At 38.3% G+C, this 24,942-nt stretch overlaps 1 protein-coding gene across 2 annotated transcripts in view; it reads left to right on the forward strand.

Moving 5' to 3' along the window:
- Usp7 (Ubiquitin-specific protease 7) overlaps positions 1-24,942 on the forward strand; it is an 85,499-nt gene that overhangs the window by 19,493 nt on the left and 41,064 nt on the right. For both annotated transcript variants that reach the window (XM_071665979.1, XM_071665980.1), the window contains exons 6-13: positions 1,350-1,535; positions 9,487-9,567; positions 9,748-9,838; positions 10,853-11,045; positions 16,735-16,888; positions 18,672-18,953; positions 20,669-20,803; positions 23,999-24,109. In XM_071665979.1, the coding sequence (XP_071522080.1) occupies positions 1,350-1,535; positions 9,487-9,567; positions 9,748-9,838; positions 10,853-11,045; positions 16,735-16,888; positions 18,672-18,953; positions 20,669-20,803; positions 23,999-24,109 (1,233 nt within the window). The remainder of the gene's footprint in view (positions 1-1,349; positions 1,536-9,486; positions 9,568-9,747; positions 9,839-10,852; positions 11,046-16,734; positions 16,889-18,671; positions 18,954-20,668; positions 20,804-23,998; positions 24,110-24,942) is intronic.

Genomic DNA, 24,942 nt, shown 5'->3' on the forward strand with positions numbered 1-24,942 from the left:
ATTTCTGCAAGAGATGTATGGTAGGCTGGGCTGTTAGATGCATGCATGATTTCATTTCTTTTAACTCTTTGTCAGTACCCTTGGTGCTGTAAAGGCAGACTTAAGATCATTCATAATTTGTCAACAAGGATGACTTTCTTCTCATCTGATCTCTTAGCCAAGATTATTCATATTTTGTCAACAAAGATGACTGTGTGTCCGTCATATCTCCCAGCTTGTTACAATGTAGTGAAATATTGTATGAAAAGTTTAAATATATGAAAATTTTGCATTTGCCTTTGTTAGTAGGCCTTTTATTTTTGGTTTACAGTGTTTATTTCAACTCCTTACATGTTAGTGAAAAGGTAATACAGTTTCCTGTATTAGGAGGAGAGGGGCCTAATGCATGTTTAGTGCCTGTATCTTGTAGTCTTTGCTATGTTGTGTGGTTGACATCTTCAATAGTGTGATGGTGAAGCATATTTTATGAAATACTCATAATGGTTAGCTTTTTATTAATATGAAGAAATTATTTTCTAAGTGGGCGTTACTTGTGCTCCTTCCCTGCACATAATTCCCTTACATCATTCTTTATTCTTTCACTATGAACTTTCTCATCCCACCGCTCGCTACCCTTTCTCATCTTTCCATTTTCCACCTTGTACTTGCCACACATGTATGTATCTTGGACATTTCAGCACTGCCCCTCATTCCTCACCCACTCCCTTAGCTTTATTTACAGTCACTTTACCATTTTACTTTGATTCTCTTTTGGTATCTTAATTCCAGGCTCATTCACTTACATCATTCTCCTCCCTTCCATATCATTTCCTCTTTCCTAAAGGCTCTACAAACCCTCTCCCTTGCCTTCCCAAATAATAATCAGATGTCCAACTAGCTGCTCATCTCAGTACATTCTAATCCGAGAGGCTCTCCCATGAACATGTATCAGTTATTACTTAATCTAACAATGCCAGCTTTCCATCACCTCTGTTTCCCCATGCATACTTATGTACCACTTTTTAAATGAAATATGCTAATCCCAGTAGGTAAAAATGCTGCATTTATGTGGTTGTCAGGTTAGCATTGCCATCTTGCTGTGAATATATACAAAATGTATTTCACAGTTATGGTTGTTTTATGACATTACTTTGCTTCCATGAACTGACTTGGTGTATGGTGACTTTTTATGTAAAAGGAACTCTATTGTTTAAAGTATAAAGCTTTTTATTTAATAAGATGGTGCTTGTTACATATTTTTTTTTTTTTTTTTTTTTTTTTTTATACTTTGTCGCTGTCTCCCGCGTTTGCGAGGTAGCGAGGTAGCTTGTTACATATATTATCATTTAATGTGTAAATCTCTCCAACAGGCTGTTTATAAAATGCCAACTGAAAGTGATGATTCCACTAAGAGTGTGGCACTGGCACTTCAGCGTGTTTTCCATGAACTGCAGACATGTGACAGGCCAGTAGGTACCAAGAAACTGACCAAGTCATTTGGCTGGGAGACTCTAGATTCTTTCATGCAGCATGATGCTCAAGAGTTTCTAAGAGTGGTAAGTAAATTGTTTTTATTTTATCTGTCAGTCTATATCTCTGATGTCTGTTCCATCCAGGGCCTCCCGTTAAGGGGGTGGCCATGGCAAAAGGGTCTCCACTTGTCCTCGCATGCATCCCTCGCATACACCAATCCATGCATTCTCTCACCATTTCTTTCCCTCTAGTACTCTTCCATTCCTCATGTCACAGCTGGTCTTCTATCACATATGCTGTCGTACAATGTACTAGTACAGCCCTCGTCTTGCATTCTTTCTCCATGACTAAAACCACCTCAAAGTATTACATTTCACCCACTCGACCACTCCACAATTTATTCCCTTTGCATTTCCTGCCATACCACATTCTCATGCACCCCCTCATTTCTTTTTTCATTCCATCTAGTTATACATCATGATCCTCTCAAGTAGGTCTTTTCCACAGCTAGGATTCTTGATCTTGGTGACCCATTCCATGTCCCATGTTTTGACTGTATAGTTGAGGATCAGGAGGTCTGTGCTCTCCTTGAATCCTTTCTTCACTTCCATTCGTACACCTCTACCCTTCATTAGTCTATTAAGGGACCCAATGACTTCTAGTCTGTATTGGTCTTTCCCTTATTTCACCTTCCACATCACCATCTTACCCAAGATGGCCCATAGATACTTGAATTCTTTCAAGTCTTCCAGTCTTTCTACCCCCATCTCTATAACTCAGATTAGTACATTTTCTTCCTTCATTCTGTAGTGCCCTTGCAGAGTGACAGCATATAATGGGACATTTTGCAATGGTGACATTTGAAAATTAGGTGATGACAAGCTCTTAGAACAACACTAAAAGCTGCACTTTAGTGATCCTTTTAGAAATATTTTTAATTTACCTTTTCAAATTTTATTTTCCATTAATTATGAAATATTTAAAGACTTTGTATGGGGTTTTCAGCCATAGTACCTTTTAGAATGATGTTAAAGCAAAATGATTCTATATTTGTTTGATATTGGTGAGATTGTCTTGAATCATATACATCCATTAATGGTCACTGTATCTTTAAGGAACACCAAGTTTTTACATTCATAATGTGCCCTATAAATGATGTCTGTCTATCTTTGTTTCTCTATCTATATATATATATATATCTATACCTCTGATGCCTATTTCCATCAGGAACTCCCTCAAATGGGTGGCCATGGCAAAAGTCTCCATAATTGGTGAACTGCAGTGCTGATTTTTAGCCTTTAGTGCCTCACTCTTAACAGGCTACTGACGAAAGGCAACTCGAGTGCAGTGTTTTCAGAGGCTCCTAGCTAATGTCTCTACCAACTAGTTCTACCAAATATGTCAGTGTCATATGAAGACATTGAGCTCTTCCTGACTTAACCTTAAATTATGTAATCTAATGGCTTGATATATCGTCAAGCATAAATACACTATAAAATCATGGAATTGGGTGGATAACCTTAGCAAAATAGGCTTGGACAAACTATTTGTAAGTTAACATGGCCATTGTGCCTGATTCTGTGTGCTGTAGATATTAGTAATAAAATATTTAAAGATATTGCAAAGCTTTCAATCAGAATGTCTTTTATAATGTTTGTAGAGAAAAATAACTTGAGATTATATCAGAAGCATTGGTAAAACCTTATTGAATTATATTCCATTTACTGACACTCATCTTATAAGGAACATAGGATTTTCATATTTTATATTTTTAATGTCGTATAATTGAGACCTACCTTACTCGAAAACATTATGATAGGTAAGATGATGTCTAATAAACAATAAACATATATACAGTACAATATGAAACTGAAATGGATAGACTTACTGAGGAAGGCTTAACAGCCTGTGTAAGTTGTCGTGGTGATCATGCTTTATCCTGTGTACAGTGAACATTAAGGTGTGCATGCATCTCCATCTTTTGGGATACAGTTCAAAATTTATTTTGGTGTTAGCTTTGGTACATGAATCTATGTTTAACAAAAGAATATAAGAAGTATATCCCACAAGCTTAGAAAAAAATCCTTTTGTAGCATATTCCAGCTGCTAAGGATTACCAAGTTTTTGAAGCCTTAATCTGTTAGACAGAGTATTGGTATTCTTTTCTTTTCTTTTCTTTTAATGATTTTTTTTTTTTTTTTTTTGTCGCCGTCTCCCGTGTTTGCGAGGTAGCGCAAGGAAACAGACGAAAGAAATGGCCCAACCCACCCCCATACACATGTATATACATACGTCCACACACGCAAATATACATACCTACACAGATTTCCATGGTTTACCCCAGACGCTTCACATGCCTTGATTCAATCCACTGACAGCACGTCAACCCCGGTATACCACATCGCTCCAATTCACTCTATTCCTTGCCCTCCTTTCACCCTCTTGCATGTTCAGGCCCCGATCACACAAAATCTTTTTCACTCCATCTTTCCACCTCCAATTTGGTCTCCCTCTTCTCCTCGTTCTCTCCACCTCCGACACATATATCCTCTTGGTCAATCTTTCCTCACTCATTCTTTCCATGTGACCAAACCATTTCAAAACACCCTCTTCTGCTCTCTCAACCACGCTCTTTTTATTTCCACACATCTCTCTTACCCTTACGTTACTTACTCGATCAAACCACCTCACACCACACATTGTCCTCAAACATCTCATTTCCAGCACATCCATCCTCCTGCGCACAACTCTATCCATAGTCCACGCCTCGCAACCATACAACATTGTTGGAACCACTATTCCTTCAAACATACCCATTTTTGCTTTCCGAGATAATGTTCTCGACTTCCACACATTCTTCAAGGCTCCCTGAATTTTCGCCCCCTCCCCCACCCTATGATCCACTTCCGCTTCCATGTTTCCATCCGCTGCCAGATCCACTCCCAGATATCTAAAACACTTCACTTCCTCCAGTTTTTCTCCATTCAAACTCACCTCCCAATTGACTTGACCCTCAACCCTACTGTACCTAATAACCTTGCTCTTATTCACATTTACTCTTAACTTTCTTCTTTCACACACTTTACCAAACTCAGTCACCAGCTTCTGCAGTTTCTCACATGAATCAGCCACCAGCGCTGTATCATCAGCGAACAACAACTGACTCACTTCCCAAGCTCTCTCATCCCCAACAGACTTCATCCTTGCCCCTCTTTCCAAGACTCTTGCATTTACCTCCCTAACAACCCCATCCATAAACAAATTAAACAACCATGGAGACATCACACACCCCTGCCGCAAACCTACATTCACTGAGAACCAATCACTTTCCTCTCTTCCTACACGTACACATGCCTTACATCCTCGATAAAAACTTTTCACTGCTTCTAACAACTTGCCTCCCACACCATATATTCTTAATACCTTCCACAGAGCATCTTTTAATGATATGATAGGTAATTTGATAGGTAAAAGAGTTTTTAAAGTTTATAAACATCATGTATTCCATGATGATGGCATAGGAAAATTATGTATGATTCATATGGTTTATATGTCCTTGGTCTCTATGATAGTACAGCTCTCCTTGCTTCATTTTTGGTGAAAACTGAAGTTTGTCCATTTCAATATGTGATGTTAGCATTTGCATGGATATTGATATTTCTGTACATGTGTAAAAACTTGTTCCTCATACCTGGAATGTGATTCCAGATGATTTTGGTTGAAATTTCACATTTGAAGTCATTTATGGAATTGACTGGTTGATTAGCAGTATTTTTCTTTGATAAGACAAGGACCGTTACTAGGGTTTGGTAAAGTTTAATTTAGAGTTATCACAGAAATAACTACTAGTGGTGCAGTGTGATGCCAGGAATGGATGAGGGCAAGCAAGTATGACTTTGCACATGTGTATATATGTGTATTTATCTTTCTTTTCTTTCAAACTATTCGCTATTTCCTCCATTAGCGAGGTAGCGTTAAGAACAGAGGACTGGGCCTTTGAGGGAATACCCTCACCTGGCCCAGTTCTCTGTTCCTTCTTTTGGAAAATTAAAAAAAAACGAGAGGGGAGGATTTCCAGCCCCCCCGCTCCCTCCCCTTTTAGTCGCCTTCTACGACACGCAGGGAATACGTGGGAAGTATTCTTTCTCCCCTATCCCCAGGGAATAAATATAAGTAGTATATGTTGATATGCATTTGTGCATGTATGTATATTTGTGTGTATATGAGTGGATGAATCTTTCTTTGTCTGTTTCCTGGCACTACTTTGCTGACTTGGGAAACGGCAGTCAAGTTTGATGATAAAAAAATATTCTATTTTCATTGAAAGTATGGTGATCATAGGTTTCTAATGAAAATTAGTTAAGGTTTCATAGGTTATGTCTTTTCAAAAGTATTTCTTGCATTTTCCAAGATCAACTAGCTAAGATTTTCGTAGGTTCAGTTGATTTTTGAAACTTTACTGTTCAGTACCCAACATTTTCCTAGATCAGTATAGTCCACCTTACAATCAGTTTATTAAGATTTTCTCAGGTTATGTTGATTTCTAAGATTGTTTCCCCTTTATGTATTCTCAGATCAGCATAACCCTCACCAGTTTCATTAAAGTAAGGATTCCATATGTTCTTTGAATATTTAAATGTTTCATTTGATTTTACTGTTTCCAACATTTTTATGGGTCAGCATTGCCCTCCTTACTATGTAGATGAGATTTTCACAGACTGTTGACTTTTGCAAGTGTACCCATTACTGTTATATTTATGGTACCACACATCTACCCAGGTCAGTATATCCCACCCAACTCTCAGGTTAGGTATAGTATTTGGGAGGGATAGATTTTTAGAAAGTAATGTAATCTTCCTTTTAACATGGGTTCCAATGACTTACATAGCGATAGATCACTAGAATGACAGATTTCCAGGAGCATATCCTATCATCGTATGAGGCCAGGTGTTTTTTATACAAGATGATTTCACTGAGAACCAACACTTTTTCATAAGTGTTTGTTTAGAACAAACTGTAGATAAGCATCTTTGGATCATTTTATCAGAAAAATTATATTTCTGTCATTAAGAATGCATATTATGTTTGCCCTAAGCATTAAGTACTCTGAAATCCCCAACCCCAGGCAGGAGGGAGAGTCACAGTCTGGCACTGTAAGAGTGCTAATCATTCTTTGCTTTTTAATCATATGTTGTTATAACATTGATAAAGTATCTCATATCCTAATGGCTGTGAATGTAGCATGTTGTATACATATGCATATGTACCATCATAAACCCCTATGATAGATATGTGATTGATGGAATGATATATGCCATCATAAATCTCTGTTGTATATCTGATCAATTGAATGAAAATTGTGGTTTATATGGGATACAATTGTGGTTTTGGTGCTTTACATATGACAGCTAGAGAAAGGATGCGAGTGGATGCAGTCTTTTTTTTTTTGTATATTCCTGGCACACTCTCACTAATGTGGGAAATGATTATCAAGTAAAAAAAAAAAGCCTATTTAACTGCCACTATCAATTGCTCCCTGTTTTCTGATGCAGTAAGAATTAATTTTGTTCATTTCTTTATTCATAATTGCCCTTGAAAGGATTCTTGTTTTACTCCAGGAGCTCCTTGAGCTCAGCTCCAATGCTGCACTGCTTCAAGTTTCGGTGATATGATAGACTCCTTTGGAGCGAGAAATTCTTCAAAAAGACTATACTCCCTCTCATCAGCTTAGTAGAAAATTACTTTTCTTTAGCAGTGTAACTATAGGTAGTCAGAATCTGGTCACGCTTACTCTGTTTGTACCAGGTCATATGGAATGATCATATTGAGATATGAAGTTTAGAATTTTTTAATGGCAGCATTGTGGCATTTTTTTTTTTATCCTCTAGCAGTTTGGATATAAGTATTTAATTCTTGTAATTAGTCTTGATTACATGTTGTGTTACTGTCAGTAATATCTAGTTTTTGCTCATGAAGTTAATGGTTAATACTCATCCAAGATGGTAATGGTAGAATAAATGTGTTGGAAGATGAATTCCTGTGATATTAGAGAATTTATTTGATAGAGGGATTTAAATTGTGCTTCGTTCTCCATTTGAATTGACAAGAAGTGGATAGTTTATTGATTTGATTTTTCCTATATGTAGGATCAGCATTTATATCTAGATTCCAAACATCAGTGATCTAGGTTTGGGCTTGTGTAGTTAGAACACACCATTGCCCATTCTTACAGCACATGTAATAACATAGCAGGCAGTTTATATTATTACTGTCAGTATGGATAAGATACTCATTTACTCATAAGTGATCTGATGATCTGTCTTTGACAGTAGCCATAAGTAGGTTGAGGCCAGCAATCGTAAACTTAGTTGCTGAATTTTCATGTATATGAGATCTTTGTTTCATATTGCAGGGTTAAAGATGGCTGCATAGTGAGTCAGCACTTCAGTGGTTGTCAAGTTGCACAACTCTGACTAATTTTTTCCCATGCATGGACTGCTGGCATTCTGTCCACAAACATAGTCTCTCCTTGCCCCACATAACACCTGACAACACTTAAATCGCACAACTCATTCATCATAACTCTAAATTTTACGGTGGTGAGTTCTAAGCATTAGCCCAGCCTTTCAGCAATATGGTAGGAGGACAGAGACAGAAGTAGTAGGGATGAGAATTAGGTAGAAGTAGCAAGTAGGGCAATTAGGCAGGAGCATTAGGTAGAATTAGTAGGTTGGAGCATTAGGCAGAAACGTTAGATAGATACATTAGGTAGTTGTAGTAGTAGTCTGTAGGCATATTAGGAAGGAGTTTCTGGAAACTCTGCAGTACAGCTGCCTTCTGCCAGTGGCCTATTAAGGTTGAGGCACTAAAGGCTAAGAAGCAGCACTGGAGATCACCTGTTATGGAGAATTTTACTCTGCCATCCCCTTGAGGTAGTTCCCTGAGGGAATGAGTGTCATAGATAGATAGTTTCATATTGGATATCTGTCAAGGTACATGCATTTATGATGAATATTTAAAAGAGGACATGCAGAATGAATATGTAGATTGAATATTGAGTTGCAGTGTCGGTATAAAATGGGAAAAGAAGGGATTGATTAAAGAAGTGTACAGTTTGTAAGATTGAGTGGAGTTTTGAAGAAGGTAGTGGGCAGGAGGATTATTTAGGAAAAGATTGTCATCGGCATGTCATACTCATAAGAGATACACAGATTAGTGTAATATGTATTGATGAATTGAGATGATGATGACTATGATATGTTTGATACTTTTGATTGTTGTAGCAAATTCCATCACTGCTCATTAGTTTGCTCTTAGTGCAGAAGAGGGTGGATGCATTGGAAATGAAATGATTGAGGAAAATATGTGGTGTAATGAAAGGATAAGGGAGATGTATGGTAGTAAAAAGAGTGTGGATGAAAGAGCAGAGGAGGGTGTGCTGAATTGGTATGCAGACAAAACTGGAGATGGAAGAATGGAGTGAAAAAGATGTTTAGCGACTGGGTGGGACCTGAACATACAGGACAATGAAGGGCACGCATGGGATATAGTGAATAGGAATGATGTGGTATACTGGGATCAGCATGCTGTTAATGGGACTGAACCTTGTGAAGTGTTTGGGGTAGACCCTGGAAAGGTTGATGGGGCCTGGTTGTTCATAGGGAGATGTGGTTTTGGTGAAGTACACAAGACAGCTGGGGAATGGATGTGAGTGGATGTGGCCTTTCTTTGTGTGATCTTGATGCTATCTTGCTAACGTGGGAAATGATAAAGTATAAAAAGAAAACTGCTGGCCTAGCAGTAGATTCTAGTTTCAGCATTAGAATCCCATTTAGTTTTATATTGATTAATAGCAAATGTTGGGAAGAATGAATTTTTATAGTTTTCCTCATTTAACTTATCATTTGATATTTTTTAACACATTCTTTTTTTTTTAACACTTATTCTTGAAGCATTTATTCCTTATTATACAAAGAAAATGCAGATTTTGCTTTGAAATGTATGGTTAATTTGTTTTGTCTTTTAATCTTTCAGCTCCTTGATAAATTGGAAACAAAAATGAAAGGAACATGTGTTGAAGGAGTAATTCCGAGGTTGTTTGAAGGCAAGACTGTGGTAAGTTCTTTGATATCTTTGTATGGTTGGAGTCTCATGCAAAGTACTGATGTAAGACTGACTGTAATGTTTTATTGGATTTTTTTTCCTTTGGATTTGTTCCTTGATGATATAGTTTTAAATTGTGATGGTAAATTATCTAGTATTGTAGTCAGTGGTGATTGTTTGCTTCTTTTCCAGTCTTACTTCAAGTGTAAACATGTAGACTACACTTCATCAAGAACAGAGACCTTTTATGATATCCAGCTAAATATAAAAGGAAAGAAAGACAGTAAGTACAGGGTACAGTTACAGGATAGTTTTGCATGTTTTGATTATAAATGCACTGTCTCAATAGTGACCAAAAACAATTACTGTGGATGTTTCATTGTGAAATACTTAGGGAGCACTGAATTTTAGTGATGTAGAATGAGTTTGAATAACCTTAATGGTTAAGATCATTAGCACTTATACAATTGAAAATTTTAAATTACCCTAGGATGTAAATTAGCTCCAGAAGGTATCAGTGTAGGGTGTGATCGACCACTACTAAAAATATACGTTTAACTTGTGACATGTCGGGAGGGTTGGTATGTGTATCCTCACAACCCCCCACTTGGTATCCAATACAGTGATTGCTGCCTTATGGGAACAAATTTAACAGCTAAATGACTACCTCTGTATAGTTTAAGGAGATGGGAGGTAGCTTATGTAGTGATATAACAAACATGAGGTTCACAATCTGTTTGTTCCATTGTTACGATTTGATGCCATGTTTGGCCAAATAATGAGAGGGTTTGGTTTTGGTGAACGTTTCATGAACAATGAACCACATGAGCATGCTGGGTGTAAAACAGGCAATATAGGGCAGTAGTGCCTTACACATGCCAGGAAACCTCACAGGGAACACGAGCTATTATCACTTCAGAATGAAGGATTACAAGTGTTTGGAATGAGTATGATAATACATATGTCCATACATCAACACTGGCAACTCACCAGGATTACAGGGCTGCCAGCATGCGATGAAGACAGCTGGCACATCCTAATACTTATCGTCACTGGTCTCTAAGTTCATATTAGAATATGACTGAAACTTTCTGGAGTTAGTGTACATACATAACCATGTACGTGTGTGAAGCTCTGGATGAGTCATAAGTTAACTGTATTGTTTACTAGAAAAGTAAACTTAGTTTTCATTTGCAAGCTGTCATTACCTGGAATCAGAGAATTCATTACTATTGTCAAAGTAATGCTTGAGTTGCTGGATGCTCTTTCCTGTTTTTAACTTTTATTTTTCCCACAGTTTATGAATCCTTTAAGGATTACATCAGTGTGGAAACACTAGAAGGAGACAATAAATATGATGCTGGAGAACATGGGCTTCAGGAGGCAGAGAAGGGAGTCATATTTCAGAGCTTTCCCCCTGTGCTACATCTACACCTCATGAGATTCCAATATGACCCCATCACAGACTCCAATGTGAAGATAAATGACAGGTCAGTTGACTACGTTATTTTCTTTTCTTGAGAGTGTAATATTTTTTGGTCTAGTTATATTTCATATGTTATATTCCAGTGAATGTAGGTTTGCGGCAGGGGTGTGTGATGTCTCCATGGTTGTTTAATTTGTTTATGGATGGGGTTGTTAGGGAGGTGAATGCAAGAGTTTTGGAAAGAGGGGCAAGTATGAAGTCTGTTGGGGATGAGAGAGCGTGGGAAGTGAGTCAGTTGTTGTTCGCTGATGATACAGCGCTGGTGGCTGATTCATGTGAGGAACTGCAGAAGCTGGTGACTGAGTTTGGTAAAGTGTGTGAAAGAAGAAAGTTAAGAGTAAATGTGAATAAGAGCAAGGTTATTAGGTACAGTAGGGTTGAGGGTCAAGTCAATTGGGAGGTAAGTTTGAATGGAGAAAAACTGGAGGAAGTAAAGTGTTTTAGATATCTGGGAGTGGATCTGGCAGCGGATGGAACCATGGAAGCGGAAGTGGATCATAGGGTGGGGGAGGGGGCGAAAATCCTGGGAGCCTTGAAGAATGTGTGGAAGTCGAGAACATTATCTCGGAAAGCAAAAATGGGTATGTTTGAAGGAATAGTGGTTCCAACAATGTTGTATGGTTGCAAGGCATGGGCTATGGATAGAGTTGTGCGCAGGAGGATGGATGTGCTGGAAATGAGATGTTTGAGGACAATGTGTGGTGTGAGGTGGTTTGATTGAGTAAGTAACGTAAGGGTAAGAGAGATGTGTGGAAATAAAAAGAGCGTGGTTGAGAGAGCAGAAGAGGGTGTTTTGAAATGGTTTGGGCACATGGAAAGAATGAGTGAGGAAAGATTGACCAAGAGGATATATGTGTCAGAGGTGGAGGGAACGAGGAGAAGTGGGAGACCAAATTGGAGGTGGAAAGATGGAGTGAAAAAGATTTTGTGTGACCGGGGCCTGAACAAAGTGAATTGGATCGATGTGGTATACTGGGTTGACGTGCTGTCAGTGGATTGAATCAGGGCATGTGAAGCGTCTGGGGTAAACTATGGAAAGCTGTGTAGGTATGTATATTTGCGTGTGTGGACGTATGTATATACATGTGTATGGGGGTGGGTTGGGCCATTTCTTTCGTCTGTTTCTTTGCGCTACCTCGCAAACGCGGGAGACAACGACAAAGAAAAAAAAAATATTCCATAATGAGAGCATTACTGCACGTGATTTGGTGAAGAGGGATGTGGTAAAAGTTTTATGCAAGATGAAATGTGGTAAGGCACTTAGAGTGGATTGTATTGCAATTCAGGTTCTCAAGAAAGGGATTGACTGTGTTGTTTATTGGTTTGTGAGGAAATTTATGTATATATGGTGATGTGGCTTAGGATTGGCAGAATGCATGTATAGTGTTTGAAATATAGGGTTATGAGTTTATTAAGTGTACCTGGTACATTGTATGGAAGAGTGGTGATTTAGAGTGGTGGTTTGCGTAGGACATCTGACTAGGGAGTGACAGTGTGGTCTAGAGTGGTATAGGATGTGTGGATCAGGGTTTGTGTAGAAGAGTTTAAGAAATACTTAAAAAAGCAGAATTTGTGTGTGGCAAATATGGATCTGGAGAGAGCAAATGATAGAGTTGATATAGATGCTCTGTGCAAGGTGCAAGAAGTATATGGTGTGAAAGGAAAGCTATTAAAAACTGGAAGAAGCTTTTATCAAGAGAGTAAAGTATGTGTAAGAGTATGTAGAAGAGGGTGAATGATTCCAGGTGAACATGAGTCTGCAGATGGGATGTTTGATGCCAGTGTGGCTGTTTAATGTTCTTTTGGATTGGATGATGAGGGAGGAGAATTCAAAGTTCTTGGAGAGAGGAGCAGATATATATTCTTTTGGGAGTGGAGAGACCTTGAAAGTGAATCGGTTGTTGTGTCCAGATGCTACTGTGCTGGTTGCAGTTTCATGTGAGAAACTGCAGAAGCTGAATTTAGGACAGCTTGTAAAAGAAGGAAGCAAAGATTTAACGTGAATAAAAGCAGGGTTAGTAGCTTTGACAGTGAGTAGAGATAGGTTATTAGAGTGTGAATTTGAATGGTAAGAACTTGTAGGGAGTGATGTTTTACCTTGAGGTAGATATTGTAACAAATGAAACCATGAGAGTTGAAGTGAGGAGTAGGAGGGCTAAGGAGGCAAAGGTCTTGGGCACATTGAGGAATGTGTGGAAAGAGGGGTACTCCTTTTAATGGCTAATATTGGTACGTATGATGGTATAGTAGTTCTGTCAGTGCTGTATGGATGGGAGATGTGGGCCTTAGACAAAATTGTAAAGAATAAGGTGAATGTGTTGGAAATTAAATGTTTGAGGACAACATAGTGTGAGAAGAGTTGATCAGATATGAAATTATGGGGTAAGAGAGAGGTTGTGATAGTAAGAGGAGTATTTATGATAGCTGAAGAGTGTGTTGAAATGGTTGGGATATACAGAACAGAAAAGACCAATAAGGAGATGACTAAGAGCATATACATATCTGAAGTGGTGGGAACAAGGAATATGTGGGAAAGATGTAGTGAAAGATGCTTTGAAAGCTCAACACCTGAATGTGTAGGAGGGTATAAGGCATACAAGAGATATAGCAAATTGGAGCTGTGTTCACTGGGAATGATGTACTGTCATGGGGCTGAACCAGGGCATATGAATTTGCTTTGTATAATTTTCTTTACTGCATAGATGTACTTCACTCATGCTTATCCAGAGTGCAAAAGTATCCAGGCCCACCTTGATTTTATCTGTTGTGTGTTTAAGTAACTAGGTACTTTTATGACCCCCAAGATCTGTAATTTCTCAAATTTACATTTTTTGCTTGATAGCTGCCTAAATTCAATATACTGTTCTCCATGTATATGCTCCATTTATTTTTATTTTTATTATTATTATACTTTGTCGCTGTCTCCCGCGTTTGCGAGGTAGTGCAAGGAAACAGACGAAAGAAATGGCCCAACCCCCCCCCCCATACACATGTATATACATACGTCCACACATGCAAATATACATACCTACACAGCTTTCCATGGTTTACCCCAGACGCTTCACATGCCTTGATTCAATCCACTGACAGCACGTCAACCCCGGTATACCACATCGCTCCAATTCACTCTATTCCTTGCCCTCCTTTCACCCTCCTGCATGTTCAGGCCCCAATCACACAAAATCTTTTTCACTCCATCTTTCCACCTCCAATTTGGTCTCCCTCTTCTCCTCGTTCCCTCCACCTCCGACATATATCCTCTTGGTCAATCTTTCCTCACTCATTCTCTCCATGTGCCCAAACCTACTTCAAAACACCCTCTTCTGCTCTCTCAACCACGCTCTTTTTATTTCCACACATCTCTCTTACCCTTACGTTACTCACTCGATCAAACCACCTCACACCACACATTGTCCTCAAACATCTCATTTCCAACACATCCATCCTCCTGCGCACAACTCTATCCATAGCCCACGCCTCGCAACCATACAACATTGTTGGAACCACTATTCCTTCAAACATACCCATTTTTGCTTTCCGAGATAATGTTCTCGACTTCCACACATTCTTCAAGGCCCCCAGAATTTTCGCCCCCTCCCCCACCCTATGATCCACTTCCGCTTCCATGGTTCCATCCGCTGCCAGATCCACTCCCAGATATCTAAAACACTTCACTTCCTCCAGTTTTTCTCCATTCAAACTCACCTCCCAATTGACTTGACCCTCAACCCTACTGTACCTAATAACCTTGCTCTTATTCACATTTACTCTTAACTTTCTTCTTCCACACACTTTACCAAACTCAGTCACCAGCTTCTGCAGTTTCTCACATGAATCAGCCACCAGCGCTGTATCATCAGCGAACAACAACTGACTCACTTCCCAAGCTCTCTCATCCCCAACAGACTTCATACTTGCCCCTCTTTCCAAAACTCTTGCATTTACCTCCCTAACAACCCCATCCATAAACAAATTAAACAACCATGGAGACATCACACACCCCTGCCGCAAACCTACATTCACTGAGAACCAATCACTTTCCTCTCTTCCTACACGTACACATGCCTTACATCCTCGATAAAAACTTTTCACTGCTTCTAACAACTTTCCTCCCACACCATATATTCTTAATACCTTCCACAGAGCATCTCTATCAACTCTATCATATGCCTTCTCCAGATCCATAAATGCTACATACAAATCCATTTGCTTTTCTAAGTATTTCTCACATACATTCTTCAAAGCAAACACCTGATCCACACATCCTCTACCACTTCTGAAACCACACTGCTCTTCCCCAATCTGATGCTCTGTACATGCCTTCACCCTCTCAATCAATACCCTCCCATATAATTTACCAGGAATACTCAACAAACTTATACCTCTGTAATTTGAGCACTCACTCTTATCCCCTTTGCCTTTGTACAATGGCACTATGCACGCATTCCGCCAATCCTCAGGCACCTCACCATGAGTCATACATACATTAAATAACCTTACCATCCAGTCAACAATACAGTCACCCCCTTTTTTAATAAATTCCACTGCAATACCATCCAAACCTGCTGCCTTGCCGGCTTTCATCTTCTGCAAAGCTTTCACTACCTCTTCTCTGTTTACCAAATCATTTTCCCTAACCCTCTCACTTTGCACACCACCTCGACCAAAACACCCTATATCTGCCACTCTATCATCAAACACATTCAACAAACCTTCAAAATACTCACTCCATCTCCTTCTCACATCACCACTACTTGTTATCACCTCCCCATTTGCGCCCTTCACTGAAGTTCCCATTTGCTCCCTTGTCTTACGCACTTTATTTACCTCCTTCCAGAACATCTTTTTATTCTCCCTAAAATTTAATGATACTCTCTCACCCCAACTCTCATTTGCCCTTTTTTTCACCTCTTGCACCTTTCTCTTGACCTCCTGTCTCTTTCTTTTATACATCTCCCACTCAATTTCATTTTTTCCCTGCAAAAATCATCCAAATGCCTCTCTCTTCTCTTTCACTAATACTCTTACTTCTTCATCCCACCACTCACTACCCTTTTTAATCAACCCACCTCCCACTCTTCTCATGCCACAAGCATCTTTTGCGCAATCCATCACTGATTCCCTAAATACATCCCATTCCTCCCCCACTCCCCTTACTTCCATTGTTCTCACCTTTTTCCATTCTGTACTCAGTCTCTCCTGGTACTTCCTCACACAGGTCTCCTTCCCAAGCTCACTTACTCTCACCACCCTCTTCACCCCAACATTCACTCTTCTTTTCTGAAAACCCATACAAATCTTCACCTTAGCCTCCACAAGATAATGATCAGACATCCCTCCAGTTGCACCTCTCAGCACATTAACATCCATTTATTTATTATTTATAAAATTTATGAAAAATTTTGATGTGCATTAGTACACAGATGCCTCCAATATCATTATATTATGTATTATTCAAAGAATATTCCTTCAGATTTTATGAAATCTATAAATTTTTTTCCTCTGTCATAAGTCAAATCACGGTGTTGTAGTTGATAAAGCATGATATAATGCTAAAGTGTTATAAGTCTGGAACGTGACAATTTGAAGCACAATAACTCAAAGACTTAGTGTAGTTTTGTGTTAGTCACTGGTAAATGAATAAGTTACATCGTTTCTCATTAATAAAGAAAATTTCTTTCCTTTATTTCTAGATACGAGTTCCCAGAGAAGTTAAACATGGACCACTTTCTGCAGAAAGCTGACTCGACTCCAGCCACTTATGTTCTCCATGCTGTCTTAGTTCACTCAGGGGATAACCATGGAGGCCACTATGTAGTCTTCATTAATCCAAAGGGTGATGGAAAGGTAAGACCACATTTCAGTCATTAACTGTTTCATGCAATTTACATGTACATGATTTCACATCTGGCAAGGTTAGGATTGTTGGGTTGCTAAATTTCAGAATTTTTTTGTTTTGGGGAAATAGTTTTAGGTTATAATGAAACATTCTGTATAGTATTTATATGTTAATGTTAAATGTAGAATTAGGAACCAGATAGAGTGAGAAAAGAAAAAAGAGCGTGGCAAAGTCAACCGCCGCTTCAAGCCCCATCAAATTTTTGTTATTTTCATTAAATATGAAAATTAACAGATGCAAGTCTGTGGCAAGAAATTCTTAGGCTTAGTTGTTGCATGTATAGAAGTATCCCTTGTTTTAGTGCCTTATACCTCCTTGACACATCATGTCCTTGGCTGGGTTGATGAAGAATACATTTACAGATGCTCCTAGCCTTACGTTGGTTTGACTTATGATTTTTTTTACTTTGCAATGGTGCAATATTCAAGACTTTATTATGAAATAGGCTTTGTGTTAGTTGATTTTGTCCAACTGTAGGCTAATGAAAGTGTTCTGAGAATATTTAATGTAGGTTAGGCCTAGCTATGATGTTGGGTAGGTTAGAAATGCAGTATTAAATGTACATATTAAATGTGTTTTTTACTTATGATGTTCAGCTTATGGTGGGTTTATCACAAGGTAACTCCATCTTAAAAAGAGGAGCTTCTGTATTTTTTTTTCTAATTGCTTGATGGAGGATAGTGGAGCATATCTATACTCTTCTCATAACTGTCATCTTTGGTAGTATGTACTGTGTACTATGTGTAAATTAGTTTCTCTTGAGACGTTCAAACCAGCCAGAACATGTTTTATAATTTTCAGTGGTAGATGATTTACACTTTTGAATTTGTCTTCTGAGAGACTTCTTTCAAACATATAATTCCACACCATCCTCCACCCTTAATTGATTTTGTGTATTTCGAGTTACTTGAGAAAGCTTATGTATGGATGGTGGTGGTAAATTGTAGAGATTTTCTAAAGGCTCTTGCAACACCACCTTGGAAAGTGATAGTTTCTTGTATTTCAGAATCTGTGTATAGAGCTTTCACCATGGAATCATTTGTTTTAAGAGTTAAATGATGGTATGACTTGTTGTTTGATTTGAAATAAACATGAGATGTGTCACAGCTGTGTAATGTCACCATGGTAGGTGCTAAATATTTTTGTATTTTTGAGATGGTGGTCGAGTGAAATGAGTGCTTCTGGAAGGAGATGGAGGTGACTAAGATTGTCTATGGCATATCAATATCAGCCTAGAATCGTCTAATTCAGCATTTGTTTCAAATGAGGGACAACCAGCCTTGCTTACTGTGGGTCCAGTAATGATTACACAGCATTGAACATTGATGAAAACTAATAAAAGATTTTGCCAGTTGGTTAGATACAAACTTAATGAATTTGCTGTGATGTGATTAAGGTATGCATGATAAGTACACAATCACCTCAGACTTTGATTATTGAAAAAGATTCTTTTAGATATTAATGTAGAAAAAATTTCGTTTTTCAATCTGTCCCATTCAAAGTATATTGTTATATGTTGATACATAGTAACTAATGCTAAAGTGTCCTAAGTCTGAAATGTCAGAAATCAAAGCATTGTAACTCTTAATCACTTAGGGACATACATTTCTGATTTACATTCAAAGCCATTTTTCTGCTGAGGCATATTTCTTTATTTTTTCTTTTTTATGCTCCTCCATATATGAAGTGAATTAGTAGTAATTTGTCATTTGTCATATCTTTTCTTTACAGTGGTGTAAGTTTGATGATGATGTTGTGTCAAAATGCTCTAGGATTGAAGCCATACATAACAACTTTGGAGGTCATGAGGATGACCTAACCTTAACAGTGAAACACTGTACAAATGCCTATATGCTTGTGTACATAAGAGAGTCATCCCTCAGAACAGTTCTTCAAGAAGTTACAGAGGATGACATTCCCCAGGAGCTTATTGACCGATTACAAGAAGAAAAGCGAATTGAGATGATACGCCGCAAAGAGCGAAATGAGGCTCACCTTTATATGAATGTCCAGGTGAGACATTGTATTCATTATATTTTTATCAGCATATATCTGTACTCTAAGGCTCAGTCCTCTGTTCTTAATGCTACCTCGCTAACACGGGAAATGATTATGTATGAAAAAAATTACACATGCCTCATCACTCCAAGACAGTGCTTAGGGTGTAACCTTTTGATCCATTCCTGGGTTCTTTTAGCTTAATCTGTTTACTGTTGCATTTTCTCTATATGTCCAAACCATTTCAGGACATCATCTGCTCTGTCAACCTCACCACAGATTGTCCCCAAAAATTTGATTTCCAACACCTCCACCCTCCTCCATACAGTCTTATCTATAGTGCATGCAATGTATATATTTATTTATTTTATTATACTTAATCGCTGTTTCTCGCATCAGCGTGGTAGCGCAAGGAAACAGACGAAGAATGGCCCAGCCACTCATATACACATATATTTATATACATAAACGTCCATACTCGCACATATACATACATATACATTTCACACTATACCTACATATACATACACAGACATATATACAAATTTACGTATTCATACTTGCTGCCTTCATCCATTCCCGTTGCCACCCTACCCCACAGGAAACAGCACACGCACACACACACACACACCTCCAGTGAGGTTGCGTCAGGAAAAGACAAAGAAGGCCACATTCGTTCACACTTGGTCTCTAGTTGCCATGTGTTATGCAGTGAAACCACAGCTCCCTTTCCACATCCAGACCCCACAGACCTTTTCATGGTTTACCCCAGATGCTTCACATACCCTAGTTCATTACATATTTGCCATTTCCCGCTTTAAGAATAGAGGACTGAGCCTGAGAGGGATTATCCTCTTATAGCCCCTTCTCTGTTCCTTCTTTGATAGAGTAAGTAATGAATGGGTATGAGAGATGTGTGATAATAAAAAGAATGTAGTTGAGAGAGCAGAAGAGAGTGTGTTGGAATGGTTTGAATATGTGAAGAGAATGAGTGAGGAAAGATTACAAAAGAGGATATATGTATCATAGGTGGAGGGAACAAGAAGTGGGAGACCAAATTGGAGGTGGAAGGATGGAGTGAAAGAGATTCTGAGAGATTAGGTCCTGAACATGCAGAAGGGTGAGAGGCATGCAAGGAATAAAGTGAATTGAAACCAGTGTGGTGTACTGGGGTCGACATGCTGTCAGTGGACCAAACCAGGGCATGTGAAACGTCAGAGGTAAACCACGGAAAGGTCCGTGGGGTCTGGATGTGGATAGGGGAGAAAGGATACTTCCCACATGTTCCCTGCATTTTGTAGAGGGTGACAAAAAAGGGATGGGAGCAGGAAGCTGGGATTCCTCTCCACTGCTTTTACTTTTTCAAAGGAAAGAATAGGGAGTGGGCCAAGTGAGGAGTTTTCTCCTCTTAAGGCCCACTCATTATTCTTGAACGCTTCTTTGCTAATGCGAGAAATGGTGATTATGTACATAAAAAATAAGGAAGTGAGTGGTTCTTAAATTTGTTCTGACAAGATTTGTGGAATTTCTCAGTCCCTGTTGCATGCAATATTGTGACATTAGTGTAGTGCAACTTATTGCACATAGTCACTAATGCTGCATCTTTGCAAAATTTTATCAAATTTTCCACATTTTTGAAGTTTCTTGGATTGTTTGGCCTAGATAATTTATTTTTAAACTGTATCTGTGTCAGTGAGACACTTATTCTAGAGACTCCACTTCTTTTTCAGGTAATCCTTGAGGATTCCTTTTCTGGTCACCAGGGTAATGACCTCTATGATCCAGATAAGGCCAATTATAGAATATTCCGGGTCAAAAAATGTGCAACACTACAGGACTTCTTAGAGCAAGTTGCAGAAAGCCTTGTGAGTTACATCTTGTTTCAGGGTTTTTAGTTTTATAGGGTGCCATTCTAACCTTGTATAAATATTCTAGTGCCCACATTTTTTTCCTTGTGATACTCAAGGAGGTGACAATACTCCCCCCCCTCTTTTTTTTTACCAACATAGCACAGACAAGTAATGCCCTAATAAAGGCCATTGTTGATGAAAGAAAAAAATTGTAGAAGGAAAGTAGAAATTAATCAGGAATCTGCAAGTGTTTGTAGACCTTACTACCAAAGGAAAAAGTTATATGATGAGGGAAAGACAAAAGAAGGAAGAAAATTCCGTAGCTTATCTTTGCAAGGAAAGCTGGTATCATAACAACCAGCCCTGCAATAGTCAGTCTCCATGCAGAATTTGTGGAAAGCATTAGCTAATGTTTGCATTATTGCATTATTGCTTCAGTCTTTTTGATGACCAAACTCTTTAGGGTGGACAGTTATTGCATTAAATTATTGACTATACCTAATACTGTTTTTTTGCTTGTTCTTGATGATGAGAACCTTACCAATTTGACCAGTGTAAAGCTGATCACACTCTTTACAGGGAATTTTGTACTCACACCTTTTCTGAAAGTTGCAGAATTTTTGTAGACTTTTCTTAACCATATTGTTATTGCAGAAGAATACATTAATATTATACCTTTTTAACAAAACAGGAACATTACTCAAGTTTGCAATCTTTTGATGTTGGAGGGGGTCTGGGAAATGAGTAGGTTACTGTTTACTGACCACGCAGCTCTGGAAGCAGAACTTAAGTAGTAAGCTACAGAAGCTTATGTCTGAGTTTGGGAGAGTGTGTGAGAGGAAGTGGAGTGTTTTAGATTCCTGGGAATGGACATAGCAGTAGATGAAACCATGGGAGCTGAAATCAGGTGGATGGTGGCAGTGGTAGTATTATAACCAAAGAGGTTAGGAGGTCCTGCTACTTCAGTATAGGCTCAAAACTGGGAAGAGTTTGGAGTTTCAGTGCCTCAGGGGGATAATCTAGTTTTCTGGAGTATCCAAGCCTCACCCCAGTTTCTCGTGGTGCCTTGTTATTACACCCTTAAGAGAGGAACAAAAGGGGGAGGCGTTGTCCAACTCCATCAAGGCAACAGTAGTAGTATTTTCATTTTTAGATATGGAGAAACACTTAAGGTGTGCTAGAGTTTTAGTTTTTTGGACAGTTTGGGAACCCTGCTGCCTTTGGGAAGCACTGCAATAGTTGTCGTCTTCCAGTAGCCTATCAAGGGTGAGGCACAAAAGGCTGAGAAGTGGCATATGAGTGTGCCAGTTATGCTAGGGAATAGAAAGGATGAGCCATTGAAGGTGTTGGCACTATATTTCAGTCATTTTATATCAGTCATCACTCTTATACTATAAAAGTATTTCTTGACATCTCTTTTGACAAATTTCTTGCTTAATTTCATATGTCCTCCAGTTATCGTTATACCTACATTTTTTGAATAATTTGTATCATTAATATGATTCTAAAGCTTGAAGGTTTTTATACTTTATCTTTTATCCTTTATTTTTTCCTTTCTCTTCCAGAGTTGGGCAAATGCAAGGCTTCTAACCTTTCAAAATAACACCCTTTTAATTCTTGCTCCATTTTTGTTGCCCTCTCCTGAACCTTTGCTCTTTTTGTGTCTTTTGGTGTGGTGAACATATAACCCTGAACCTTATTTCCTGCTAGATAATAATCATATTGAGGTCTTCTTTCATTTTGTCCTATCTTCATTAGTTTACATTTGCATTGGTTGAATTCCCTTAACCATGCATCAGAACAACTTTGGGGTCTATCTACGTCCTCTTTTGAGTTGATGCAATCCTGCTCGCTTATGACTACCCTCATATCGTTTACATCAATTGCGAACAAATTCAGGTACTGACGCATTTCATTCACATAGATTAAGAAAAGTAACAAATCTTAGAACAGAAGCATGGGACACTTTGTTTATGACTTCTCCCATTTAGAGGTTCTTCTGACAATCATATAATAACAATCAGAGGAGTCACTCCCTTATTCCATTGTGGTGATCCATCAACATATTCATCTTCTTGTGTAGTTCAGTGCCAAATACTTTCTATCTCTCCACGTACAAACAATCCACTCTCATAGAAATCTGAAAGGTTCATTACACTTGACTTTCTTACTTTGTAGAAAGTCTGCTTTTCTTTTCCAGTGATTTACAGGCTACAGTCATCAAGGAGACTGGTCTGCATTTTAGTACCTCTTTCCAGTCTCCTTATTGATGGGTTTGACATTTGCTTTTTTCCATTTCCTTGGTACTTTGCCTTTCTACTGTGACATCTTGGACAGTTTCAGGAGCTCTCTTCAACATGTATGATGAAATCTCATTTTGACCATGAGTCTTATATTCTGGTACTGTCTATTTTAGCTATCTCAATAAATGTTTTCAAAAATTTTATCTCCATCCCATCTCGTGTGTAGGGGCATTTGTGTCTTCCACTTTGAAAACACTTGGAACTTTTTTCAGTTTTTCACGTACCTTCATTAGTTCTTCCCACTTAATCCCTTAGCTTTATTAGCTGCTTTGTAACTGACAATTTGCTCATGAATTTATGAAATATTTTTCCATTTTCTCATGCCTTAACCATAATATTTTCAAAGTTTCTTTGATCCTCAATTTTCATCATGCTGTACTTGTTCTTAGCTTTTGTTTTGTTTACCTTGCATTTGCTAGCTTGCTAGAGTGCTACCTGTATCATCACCACTGCACAGTGATTTTTGTCATCTTAATAAAACTATTCTACCTTTCTTACTTCCCTCTGCATATAAGGTGGGAAGTAACACCATTCCTAGTCCTTTGTACATATCAGAAAACCTTTCACCACAGTACTCTGGTTCCTTGCTGCTGGATTCCATTTCCCAGTCTTTGTTACTATGGGAATAGTCAATGTTTGTGTGGTTTCCACGATTATAACTCCACTTCAAGTCCTGTTTGTGTGTAGTTAAATGCTAAGAAATGTTTATGTTTTTTGATATGATTTAAAGTCATGTGGTCAGTGGCTTTGGTCACAGCATGATATTCATGAGGGGTTACAAAACTATATGCAGGAGGCATGATTGTTTTACAAACACAGTTTCTTGCTCAAATTTGAGTAACATGTACCCACTGATTTCTTTCATAATATTTTATGTATATGAATATAAGGCCTTGTTTATTTGCAGAAATATCCTGTTGAGCAGATTCGACCATGGCCATTGAATCTACGAACAAATCAGACGAATAGACCTACACTTCTAGACCTTGAAACTGATCTACACAAACCTTTGTCTGAGGTTGGTGTTCAGCTTTTTCTATTATTAACTGTAGGAGAAACACTTACACGTCTGTTGGAAGCATTTCTTGTACAGATTTTCCTATGTCTGCTTATGAACAGTGTCATTTTTATTATGTTTTATGTTATGAGAGTCAGAATTCTATATCTGGCAGTTGTTTATGTGTGCTCTGATTCTCCCTCCTGTGAACTTAATCACCCCAGAGCATGCATGATATAGATGAAGGAAGAGATGTTTTGTTGTATACAAGAGAATTCTAAGATATGGTGAGAGTTAACTGCAGAAATTAAAGTATTACTGTGAATGATAAAGAAATTATTTAGTGCAATGTTCTGAACCCTAGTTCATATCAGTGTATCATATTTATTGTTTAGAAGATAGCAGATTTAGTAGAGTTGAGGTAGTGTAGTTAAAGCTCTTGAGGAAACAGCAGCCTGATTTATAAAAGGTCTTTGAAGAACATGCATAGATGAAAGGTTGATTAAAGAATTTTTCATTTTTCTTAATGTTGATCATAACAGTGGAAGGAATAAATGTATTTGGGAAATTTAAGGCCCATGAAGTGGTCAGGGAGAACCACAGAAAGGTCTGTAGGGCTTGGCTATGGATGGGGAGTTCTGGTTTTGGTGCATTATAATTATATATGACTGCTAGGGAGCAGACGAGAACAATAAAGCCATTTGTGTCTTTTCCTGGTTCCACCTCCAACACTGGAAAAGGTGAAGTTATGAAAAGTAATGAATTTTGATTGATTTTTACTAACAGCTAATAATTGTATAGATGAAAATGTGATGGAACATATGATTATAGAATTGAAGAATTTATAAGAAAGA

This window comes from Panulirus ornatus, chromosome 10, assembly GCF_036320965.1.
Source record: "Panulirus ornatus isolate Po-2019 chromosome 10, ASM3632096v1, whole genome shotgun sequence".
NCBI lineage: Eukaryota > Metazoa > Arthropoda > Malacostraca > Decapoda > Palinuridae > Panulirus > Panulirus ornatus.